This window comes from Drosophila montana, unplaced genomic scaffold (assembly GCF_035044405.1).
Source record: "Drosophila montana isolate Dmon_TW-CO22-7 unplaced genomic scaffold, ASM3504440v1 contig_786_1, whole genome shotgun sequence".
In the NCBI taxonomy this organism is placed as follows: domain Eukaryota; kingdom Metazoa; phylum Arthropoda; class Insecta; order Diptera; family Drosophilidae; genus Drosophila; species Drosophila montana.
The window spans coordinates 1,387,689-1,399,964 of NW_026999081.1; the positions used below are offsets into that span (position 1 = coordinate 1,387,689).

The 12,276-nt window shown below is 42.0% G+C and overlaps 1 protein-coding gene across 1 annotated transcript; it reads left to right on the top strand.

The window, feature by feature from the left end:
* Positions 1 to 177: 177 nt before the first annotated feature.
* On the top strand, positions 178 to 3,170 carry Paics (PAICS bifunctional enzyme). Its single transcript, XM_064698850.1, has 5 exons — positions 178 to 362; positions 434 to 637; positions 726 to 870; positions 2,015 to 2,127; positions 2,193 to 3,170. Exons 1-5 carry the CDS (start codon positions 341 to 343, stop codon positions 2,993 to 2,995), a joined length of 1,287 nt encoding a protein of 428 aa, XP_064554920.1. The 5' UTR covers positions 178 to 340; the 3' UTR covers positions 2,996 to 3,170.
* The last annotated feature ends 9,106 nt before the right edge of the window (positions 3,171 to 12,276 follow it).

Below are 12,276 nucleotides of genomic sequence, written 5' to 3' on the forward strand. Positions count from 1 at the left end.
GCGCTCTTTCGCTTACTCTCTCAGTCGCGCTCAGCAACTCTGTTGGCGATCGCCAGTTGCTATGCCTACTCGCAGTGCGTCACTGTGTGCATGTGTGAGTGCTTTTGGTTGTGTGGTGTGCGTGTAATTTGAGATAAGCAATGTGTGCAAAGCAGGCACATAAAGTCGCTGGCAGCGCGTCTGTTGGCGCACAGTTGGCCTGGAGCTCGACTTCGACACAGACTGTAGACGACTGTAGTGTAAATAAAATAAAAGAATAACAAGCACAAAGCATAACGCGCAACACGTGAGCGAATTGAAATTGAAATTGAAGCTTAATTTCAAGCACAACTCGACCAGAATGCCAACCACAACAACATCAAGTAAGTGCACACCGCAAACCCCACCTCCTGCGCCAATTACTGAACCGACCGCCCCCCCCCCCCCCCTACAGTTGATGGCTACAAGCTGGGCAAGGTGCTCATCGAGGGCAAAACAAAGCAGGTCTACAATCTGCCCGAACATCCTGGCCTCTGCCTGCTGCTCAGCAAGGATCGCATCACAGCCGGCGATGGCGTCAAGGCGCACGATTTGGCCGGCAAGGCGGAGATCTCCAATACGACCAATGGCCAGGTGTTTCGCCTGCTCAACGAGGCCGGTAAGTCTGATATACATACATACATACATACATATATTTGCCTACTCAGACTAACTCTCCCTCTCTCTCTCTCTCTCGTTCTCTGTAGGCGTGCGCACCGCCTATGTGAAGCAGTGCGGCGCGAAGGCTTTCATTGCCCGCGAATGCCAAATGATACCCATTGAGTGGGTAACCCGACGTCTGGCAACTGGCTCCTTTCTCAAGCGCAATGTGGGCGTGCCCGAGGGCTACAGGTCAGTAACATCCGTTAGGTTATCTACCTTTGCATTTTGCATGCGACGGCGACTGCATCTTATCAATTGCAACCGACGTCAGTGACCCCTAGAGCTGCGGTAAACAAATTGAGATACGATTGATGCACTGCATCGAGGTCGTCCCCGGTTGCCCCCGGTTGCCCCCGCTGCCCTGATTAGCCGCGCACATTGTCTGGTTAAAATAATACTCACAATTATAGACGATCTTTTGATAGCCTTGTAGAGGTTATTATCAATTGCAGACAGCATCAGTTTCGGTTCACTATATCATATATTTGGCATAGGAAGCATCGCTTTGGATTTAAGTTCTTGTTTTTATACTATTTTTTTTCCCAATATCCCAACCAAATACCTTGTTTTTGCACCCATTTCGTTGCGATCGATCTTTAAATATTTAACCAACGTTTTTATATTTATATTATCCTAACTATCATAAAATTAATCCCATATTAATAATACCCAAAGATCTGTTCTCAGCTGTTCTCATTTTGGAGAGATATGCAGCTATTTGTATACCCTTAAAAATGGATATGAAGGGTATACTGTTTCTATGCAAATGAATGTAACAGGCCAAAGAAAGCAGCTGCGACCCCATTCACCATATATTATATATATATTCTTGATCAGGACAACGAGCTTAATCGATCTCGAGTACTACAAAAGCTTAAGACTCGACATTTTAAGTATATATTTTCTAAGATATATATATATAAATACATATGTGGAAATCGATTATTATCGATATTAGCAAATATATATATATATAGATATATGTATGTAAATATATCTTGCATTTGCTAATATCGATAATAATCGATTTTTAGACAGGTTTTCATGAACAATTTTAAGAGCTAGATGATAGATGATAGTCAGATTGTATATATACATACTACAGATTGTCAAGTGTCGGATTACAAATGTTCTACTTTTAAGGACCTTCTCCCCCTCCCCAAAACAGGAAAAGGTCAAAGTAATTAAGCCCTGAAAATTGCCTAATGATCGGATTACAAATACCGATCGATATGTCAACTCCGAAAACTATGTAATCTGACTAACACGCATATCGATAACTGTTTCAGTATGTCACCCGCTAATAATCGATCATGATCCTCACCCTTGACAGATTCTCACCGCCCAAGCAGGAGACATTCTTCAAGGATGACGCCAATCACGATCCACAGTGGAGCGAGGAGCAGATCATTTCGGCCAAATTCGAGCTAAATGGTCTGGTGATTGGTAAGTCAAGATTCGCTTAACCAATTCGAATTGGAACTAACTAAAAAACGCAACCCACTTTGCAGGTCAGGATGAGGTGGACATCATGCGACGCACAACCCTGCTCGTATTTGAGATCCTCGAGCGGGCGTGGCAGACAAAGAACTGCGCCCTGATCGACATGAAGGTCGAATTTGGCGTCGACTCCGGTGGCAATATTGTGCTCGCCGATATCATAGACTCGGACTCGTGGCGCCTCTGGCCGGCCGGCGACAAGCGTCTGATGGTCGACAAGCAGGTCTATCGGAATTTGACATCGGTGACGAGCACCGATCTGGATACGGTTAAGCGCAACTTTATCTGGGTATCGGAGCAGCTGGCCGATATTGTGCCGCGCAAGGATCATTTGATTGTGGTGCTCATGGGCAGCGCATCGGATACATCGCACAGCGAGAAGATCGCCACCAGCTGCCGTTCGCTGGGCCTCAACGTGGAGCTGCGCGTCACCTCGGCGCACAAGGGTCCGGAGGAGACGTTGCGCATTGTCCGTGAATATGAATCGATTATGCAGAATCTTATCTTTGTGGCCGTTGCCGGACGTTCGAATGGCTTGGGACCGGTTGTATCCGGCAACACAAACTATCCGGTGATCAACTGCCCGCCGGTCAAGTCCGATAACATGCAGGTGGACGCCTGGTCCAGCCTCAATTTGCCATCGGGCCTGGGCTGTGCCACCGTCCTCTATCCGGAGGCAGCCGCACTGCATGCGGCCACCATATTGGGCCTGAGCAATTTCATGATCTGGTCCAAGCTGCGCGTCAAGCAGCTCAACAATTTCGTGACCCTCAAGAAGGCCGACAAGGAGCTGCGCGGCGTGCGCAATGTCTGAGTAGGAACATTTTGCCATTTACTCTATTTACATTTGTTTATTTTTTTTTTGCATATTTTTCTTTTTTTAAAACATTTCTATTTTTTTTTTTCCTCTCATCTATGCGCTTTGCTCTCTTAACTGTTATGTTTTAGTTTAGTTTAGTTCGCACAAATAAAGTTTTATGTGAGAATAATTGAGGCGCCTTTTTTCAATTGTTTAACGGTCAAGCGCGGGGTTTGTGTCTTGGCTAGTGTGCCACTTTCATAGCATGCTTTTGGGCTGCGCTCAAATTAATTTGAAAAATTCATATAGTCTTCGAAAAATGTATTTTAATATGTGTACAAGTTGTCTCCGATCACATACGGTATATGGATATACATAAATATATATATATATATATGTATATATTTCACACAACAGCTGAATTGACATGTTCATGTCCTTCTGTCTGTTGCTATGCCAAAAAGTCGCCCAGATTTGAAGCTTTTACCTTAAAGCTCTGCATGGCTCCGAGCTTTTGTTGCAGGTATTGTATATATATAAATCAGATTTGGTCGGTTCGGAACACTATAGCATATAGCTGCCAAAGAGTTCTTGTTTAAAAAGCTGTTTTGTTTTTCGAGCTATACGATATCAACAATATCATATAGCGCTAAAGAAAGAATCGTTTAAAAAATTGTTTTTTTTTATGGAAAACTTCTCTGTTTTCTAAGAAAAGCTCTACAATCAGCACATCTACTATATACATATATGTATACTGTATATATACCATATTCCTACTATAGAAACAATCCTTTCTATAAAAGCACTTTCAAGGGCCAAGTTATATAGGATTGTATAATCTTCGAGGGCGTTCTTTGTGCTGTTCTTCCAAAGATGAAAGATTTTCCATAGAAAAAAAAAAGAACAGACTAAAACGGGGTTTTGCTTGTATTTCGAAATGTGAACCAGTTCTAATGACAAACTCTTCAACAATTTAAGCATCGCATGTTTAAGAATTTAAAAATATTGCCAAAACAAGGCAAATGCTATTCGAACATTTATTGTTAAAACAAGATCTTTTATAACATTTAGCTAATGTTTAAACTAACAAGTTGTAGAGATTCGATATTCTGCCAATTTACACCTATGTAGATCTATACGATATTAGCAATTATCAAAGTCACTGAACGAAAATGTCCTGAAAAAGTGTTTTGCAGGAAAAGTTCTTTAACAAAAATCTTTTCTTTTAGCTTTAGTGAAAAAGCTCTCTGCAAACCTCAACTTAGCCTGACTAGATGCCTTTTATAGTCACTATCCAGATTAAATCATAGTGTTAAGCCTCTTACCCATAGACTGCATTCAAGGCCTCTGCCACATTAAGCATCATCACACGGAGCAAAAGCCCTAAAGTAACTTCCAAGAACATAACCTCACTAATTATATACATACATATATATTTTTTAAGCTGCTTTAATCCCTCTCTGCAAATGCGCTGAGAATACTCATGCAAATTGGTTGCTCTTCAGATTTCCTAATTGCAATCTAGTTAGCGTTATTTTCTCTCTGTTATCTGCTTTTGCGACTCTGCTAAATGCGCCGTAAGCCCACCCCCAACCGCCTCGCCTTCCTAGAAACGCTGCCCCCTCTGCAACCAATTGACGCACAACTGAGCCAATGCCATGGCAACTGTGCTGCGTAGGTTGTGCATTCCGTGAAAGCGACAGCTGAGCTCTTTCACCACCGCCCCCCGCCCCCTCCCGATCCCTCCTCCTAGCCTGTCAAGTGCAGCAGACTAAACAGTGATAAGAGAGTCGGATACTCGAGGCTGGGTAACTGAAGATGAAATCGGAGATTGTGCCAAGTGGAAGAAGAGTTGCCAGCGTTGCCAAGGCAAATTAGCTGTCCATTGTTGGCGGAGGGAGGGGAAGGGTATGGGCATACTGCGAAAGATGAGCAGAAGGAGGAGCAGGAGGAGGGGGGTCGGATGGTTGTTAAAATGTGTTGAAGTGCGCCCCGCACAACCTGCAGCCAATTAATCATACTTTAGCAACAAACACATTCATAATAATAACAATAATTTAGCACGTGGACCGGCGCGGCGGAGCGGGGCGCTAATGCGTGTGTGTGTGTGTGTCGAGTGTGAAGAGAGCAAGAAGCAGCAGACGAAGATGAAGACGAGAATCCCCAGCGACAAAGCGCACATATTAAAAGTCAGGGTCAAAGTGCCATTGTGTTTGGCCCACGGTGCAGCTTATGCGGTCGCGGGCAGCTAACACTCCACAAACGGCCGTTGGTGTGAAAGAGAGCGCTGCGGGCCCGATGTGGGGGGGGGGGGGGGGTGGCGCACGCTAAGCAGTCGGAGACGGTAACGACAATAAACAAAATATGAATGGCAAGGCAAATGTAACAAAATGTAAGAAAACAAGAAATGAATAGAAAACTGTAATGCATAGTCGACTTTCGAATGCCCTACACACATACATACATATGTATATTTGTACGGGCCAGTGCCATATTGGTTATACATGTGGAAATTACCGTTAATAAAAAAATAACCCCCCATTTTAGGAGTGGCAAAATTTTAATTAATGCCTCAGCGTTCATTGTTTAACATAGTGTTAATATAATGTACATGCAAATATACATATACATACATTATTATATTATCAAATTTTATATCACGCACATGTGTACATATTTTGATCTTGATTTTCAACACGCGCTTCACTTTTTTTTAATGTGTTTTTTTTGTATCTCTTTGATATTGATTTAAGCAAAGTTAAGTCAAATAAATTGAACTTTTTACGTTTCGGGCTTGTTGTTTTGGTAAATATTTTGTTTCTACTGATTTTTCAATTTAAAATAACCATAGTAAATCATCGATATACGAATATATCATATAGATCCAGTTTTTCAAGCCATATAATACCCTCAAAAGAGCATAGACATAATGTTAATACCCCCAACATCAAGTTGTTCAATACCAAAGCCTAGACATTAGACTTTTGGAAATTATTATCTCCAAAAATTAGCATTATCTAGAATTTGATATTTTGAATTGTAAAACACATGAAAATTATGCTCCTATTTCAGGTAATCCAGAATATGAATTTCGTTTTAGTTATTTATTTTATCTATATTTTCAAGGTTACGTGTATACATCACATCACAAAGGATTACTTTTTATTGTTTTCTATTAATTTCCTCTACATAAATCGTTGAATTTAAAATATATATAATTATTATTAAATATTCATAAATGTTGAATTAACCTCCAATGCAAATTAACTGTTAAAAACACATGCACATAAACACACCAACCCAACATGTGCATATACATACATATACATACATGTACATATGTATACATATAAGACTTTAGCGTCAAGTTCAACCCTGTCAGAAAATCATAAAGCTCGTGAAGAAAGAAAGTGTATAGAAAAATAACGTTGTCGTCGTCTTTGCTTTGCATTGCGCAGCGGCTCAGAGGGGCTTGGGCCGTGGGGTCGCCCAACGACAACAATGCCCGGCAATTGTATTGCGGCGACGCCGACGCCGACGTCAACGTCTGCGGCAGCGGCGACAGAGACAGCGACAGAGACGATGACGCGGCTATGTTTGCGGTCGCTGTCGTTTCCGTCTGCCCGACTGTCCGCTGGTCGCGACCAATCGGCAGGAGAGTTGGGGGGAGAGTGGGGGGCAAATGGCGGTGCTTTTGGCGCGGATCGTTTGCCAAAGCATAAAACAATTTTGTTACAAGCAAATGCCGCCGCCTCTTTGTCGATCTCTGCACACGTTTTCATTATCATTGTGTGCGTGTGTAAGCGTGTGTGTGTGTGTTCTGTCGCTTTTGCTGTGCGCCTTCTTCTGCCTCTTCAGCTGCCGCAATTTCAGACCGAGACTTCAACTTGTTGCTAAAAATATGCAAGCCAGTAAGAGGAAAACCGGTTTTCAGCGATCATCAACTTGCTTGGCCTGTTGCTGGGTGCCAGTGGCCGCAAGCTGTGCCAGCGACGGCATATGTATGGGCAGCGTACGGGCACGGGGCGACTGTTTGACTTGATTGAGTTGGCTTAAGCAGCGAACGAAGCATGCACAAATAAAGCCAAGACGACAACAACATGCAAAAAGCCAACACGTAATACAAGACGCGTCGCGGTGGGGGCCCCAAACACGATCGCTCGTTGCGTCGGCCAAGCGCAAGCAGTGCGGGGGCAAAGCAGTTCACTTTTGTTGGCACAGCGAGCGGGGGCATAACAGCAGGCAAACACACACTCACACAGGCAGAGAGGCAGCGATGATGAAGCCGCGGCCGACGCGACGGCGGCGTCGATTACGCGCGCATAGCCGGCTATGCTTGTTGTTGTTGTTGTTCTCATTCTCCTTGCTTGCTGCTGCTGCTGTTGTTGTTGTTCTTATTGTAACCGCAAGTTGCGCTACTTTTGCGCTTATTCGGCTTCGCGCCTTAGTGTTATCTCGCTCACACACTCGTTCTAAGTCCATGCTTGCCAATTCACAATGTCACCCACCAGCCATAAATTCAGGTTAGGTTTTGTTTTCTTCTTTCCTTCTACACACATGCATGCACGAACGTGTGTGTGCGGGTATGCGCGCATATGTATGTATGAACATATATGTATGTATGTATGAATGTATGACAACTGACTTAACTGTGAATTGCTACGACTGCTGGCGACGATCGGTCGCATGTTAATGGACGACAGCCAGTGGAATCGCTCTCGTATGGCTGTTGGGTGTGGGGTGTGGGGTATGCCGGGGCTGGTCTTTGGACGCGGACATTTTGTGATAAGCGCAGCGCGCGCGATCTGCCGATAATAAAAAACTTCAATAAAAACACATTAACAAAACAAAAATTAGCAATAGCGCGCGAAATGAATTGACAGAGAGAAAAAGAGAGAGAGAGAGAGAGATAAAATGAATAAAAAAAACACCGATCCGGATAGAATAGTCTATATAGCGGTTAACTGAACAGCTGCTCAAATACATATGTACGTGCGTGCGGGCGTCTGTATGTGTGTGTGTGTGTGTGTGTGCCGTAATGCGCTCTGGGAACCGATCGATATCGGTCAATGTCGAACAACTACCGAGGTTATAGTAAAGGTCTACGAATAGCTCTTGAGCTTGATTACAATTCTACAGAGACTGTTGAAAGGTTTCCCACAGACAATACACATACATATGTATGTATGTATGTACATATATATGAACAAATCTATACATATGTATGTACACATGTGCTCGATAGATGCAGGTATGTATGTATGTATGCATGTACATATATACGTATGTATGTACATTTCTAATAGATAGATAACAGTCGCACTATCAGAGCTTGCAACTGGATTGGCGGGCTTTCCACAGAGATTTCACGAATGTTTCTAGAACTTGTGCTCAGCCATAAAAGATTTCATAGCTAATTAGATAGTCAATAAACCTTTTGTAAATACCTATCTACATATGTGTGTACATACACACATACATATGTACATACATACATGTGTACATATTTGTATAGCTACGAGTAGTAATAACAGCTGTGCGAACTTTTTGACTAGCATTTGCACTGACTAACACATGAATATGTAAGTGCAAATTTCACACGTTTTTTGTAATAGGCTAAACTTCAGCATAAAAAAAAGGATTTAAGGGTTCTTGAATGTCTTAAGACAATGAAAGACGATGTAAATATGATTTTGAGAATATCAAGTCCATATTCATCTCTATATAGAATACAGCAATGTGTTTGGAATACAGAAAATATATATATGTATGTACATACATATGTACATATGTATTATAGCTTAACGATTTTTTTATACGTATATCATATAATGTTTTTTAATATAATAACTATGTTTTTTAGTCGGCAGTCATTTATCGACCTGTGTATTAAGAATTTCTGAAATCCATCAACTTGCAGCAATACAAATCTTCCAGATTAAATACACTTTATTTTATTACACTAAATATTCTACTAATTATTACAGAATTAACATATGTACGTCAATTCAGTTTACATTTCATTAACCATTTTTTTTTCTTCTATTTTTTAAGATATTTTGTTGTTGTTGTATCTTTTGCTTGACACTTTTAATTTGCATTGGATTTCCCAGAAAGAATACAGTTTCGCGGCAAATGACTCATCAAACTGTTAATTAATGAAGTCCATAAACGGTATGCGCTATAATTTCCTCTATTTATTTTGAATATACATATCATTATTTAACTTTAAATATAAAATCTGAGAAGAATAAATACTTAAAAATATAGAAATATTACCAAAAATATTAGGCGAACTTATCGATTAATGGACTAATCGATAAGTTATAGTATTTTACAGTTACATTTCAAGGGATAGATAGAAGAAGCGTTAGGCGAAAAAAATGGTGTGTCTTCGTTTGAACTGCGCCAGAAATTTATTCGAAAAAGTAAGGAAAGATTGGGAATAAAAATAACATACATACAAATGTACATACATACATACATATGTATGTAAAACATATGCTGGCATGCTTTATTAGGCGGACATCTCCCTTAGTCGGCCACACACATACATACATCCATCCAGTTGTCCGTTAGTAGAGCTTTCACTGTATACATACATATACGTAAATAGCTGCACTTAATACATACATATGTATGTATGTACATACATGCATGCATATGCTTGAATGTACGCACATACTACCTACACTGCATGCATGCATACATATGCACATAAGCACATACATACGTATATACTTAAACACATGCATTTGCATACATGCATACATACATACATACATACATACATACGTTTGCAACCCATTTTGTACTACATATAGAGTAAGTCCGCACCCAATCCATACAACATTTGCCTTGGCTAGGTCGAAAAAGCCAAAACCCCCCCTCCCCGCCCACCTTCCTACAACTACCCCCTTCCATCCTTCTGTCATCCGACCCCTTTCTACCATTGATTTCGCCTGGCATGCTGATTCCGAGCGGGGCACAGCTTCAGCTTTGGCAACGGCTGCAGGCGCTGTCTTAAGCTGCAGTCGCTGCCCTGGCGAAGAGCATGCCAACGCCCCCGCTGCTGCCCGTGCAAAACCGTTTGCACTTAGCCAACTCTTGCCGCACGCATACACACACACACACACACACACACACATGCATGCTTGTTGTGTGTTTGGCTGTGCATAAAAATTCGCGAGCCATTCTCATTCTCTGTACGCTTGTTTCGTGTGCTTTCATTTTATTTTGCTTTTTATTATTACATATTCTTGTTATTTTTATTTTTGCGTTACTCGTTTTATTTGCGTTGCTGTTTGCCGTTGTTGTTGTTGCCGTTGTTGTTGTTGTTGTCGTTGTTGCCTGCCTGCCAGCCTTTTGCTTTATTTATTTCGACTGGCTGACGCGTTCGTTCGCATGGTCTCCCCCCCCCCCCTTCCCACCCCCTTCCCGCAACCAGCCCAGTGATTTGCGCTCTTGTTCATCAGCGTGCGCTGTCTCGCTCTCGCCCATATCTCTGTTGGCAAACTGCGGCGCACTCATCAGTCAGTCGGTCTGGCCGTTCGTCTGTCGCTTTGTCTCTCCGTCTCTCTGTCTCTCTTATGCGTGTGAGTGTATGTCTGTCTGTTCGTCTACACGTCTGCCACTGTCTGTGACTGTGTGCGTTGAAGTTGAATGTGCCGGTTTTTCAGTTGCTTCTGTTGTTGTTGTTGCTGCTGCTGCTGCTGCCGTAGTTGTTGTTGCCGTTGGTCGTGTCATGTTGATTTGTGTGCCTGGCTCGGCTCGTCGACCGACCGACCGACAGACCGCACGACCGACCGAACGACCAACCGCCTGCCCGCCCGCTACCCTGACTATAAGCGTCTGCGCTAGTTATTCGGTATTCTGTTGCTGCTTGCGCTGTGTCTCTTCCTCTTACATTTCTGCTTCATCTTCTTGTGCACATACACTCACACACACACTCACACACACATACACACACACACACTCAAGCAGACAGACAACTACGCAAACAACATCAAGACAATGCGCAGTAGATAACTGCCGCCTGGCCGAGCGCTGTCACTGCCTCGCCCCTTAGCCCGCTGCCGTACATACTTATGTATCCATGGGTTACGTACATACATACAGTATGTATGTATGCGCATACAAATGTATCTATGGCAACACAGCGTGTGATATATACATGAGCGCTCTCCAAATGTATGTTTGTTGTGCCTGTGTGTGTGGGTCTGTGTGCAGACAGCTGCTTTGTGTGTCAAATTGTAGCGAAAAAAAAATGTATACATACATATATACGTATATACATATATTTTTTTTTATTATTTTTTTGCGTGCCGAGTTCTGAGAGCCACCCACCCGCTGGCGCATTTTGCACTGCGTTGTGCTCAGCTGTGTGCTGTGAGTGTGTGCGTTGTTTTCCATATGAATTAATTTTATGCACCTACATATATGTATGTACATTTGTAAGCGCACTTGTGTGTGTGTGTGGGTGCGTATCTTTGCCGCGGCTTTAAGCCGTTTTACAATAGCGTTGACAAATTGTGACAAAATAAAAGCAATTAAAAAAAAAATTGTATTGCATCAATTTGTACAAAAAAAGTATAAATGAGTCTTTTTTCTACAGAAACGCTTTCATTGCATAAAAGCTTTCCCTAATCCACTTACTAAAAATAACACAGCTAATTAGCTGTTATTACTGACGTCTTTCAGTGCTTTTCAGCGAAATGCGACACACGCATGCCATGCGTAGGAGCTTCAATAGAATTCAGTGAGATTAAAAAAAGGAAAATAAAGCAAAAAAAAGAAGAAAAAAAACAACGACCTGTAAGCTTTGCTATTCATAGTTTCTCTTTCAGCATGTTGTTAAGAAGATAATCAGCTCAGCAAATGGTTTTTTTTTTCCAAGAAACACCCTAAATATCAATAATTCCTGCTGACGCAGCCAATTCACCACTGGGTAGCTTATTTCTTACCGTTCCCATTCTTTTTCTGTCTCTCTCTCTCTCTCTCTCTGTCTCTCTCACTCCCTCACTCTTTCTGCTGTTGCTGTGTGCGCTGCGCAAAAACTACATTGCGCTCTCTGACGCACTCTTCGACGCGTCGGTCGCGGCGACCGTCATACTTGCTTAGTGCTTGTTTGTGTGTCCGTTAGCGCACAGTGGACTCCTTTAGGTAAAAGAAATTTAAAGAATGCTTCATTCAAAAACATGAAAATTTCGAAATAATTAATTAAATCTCATTAACATATGTATGCAATCAACATGCTTTTTTTATAGAGACGAAATAAATATATTATATTGAATTTT

Excerpts from the sequence above, each read along its gene's own strand:
- Paics (XM_064698850.1), top strand. The coding sequence starts at position 341 with ATGCCAACCACAACAACATCAA. Across the intron at positions 638-725 it reads TCGCCTGCTCAACGAGGCCG|GCGTGCGCACCGCCTATGTG; the intron begins GTAAGTCTGATA and ends CGTTCTCTGTAG. Across the intron at positions 2,128-2,192 it reads GCTAAATGGTCTGGTGATTG|GTCAGGATGAGGTGGACATC; the intron begins GTAAGTCAAGAT and ends CCCACTTTGCAG.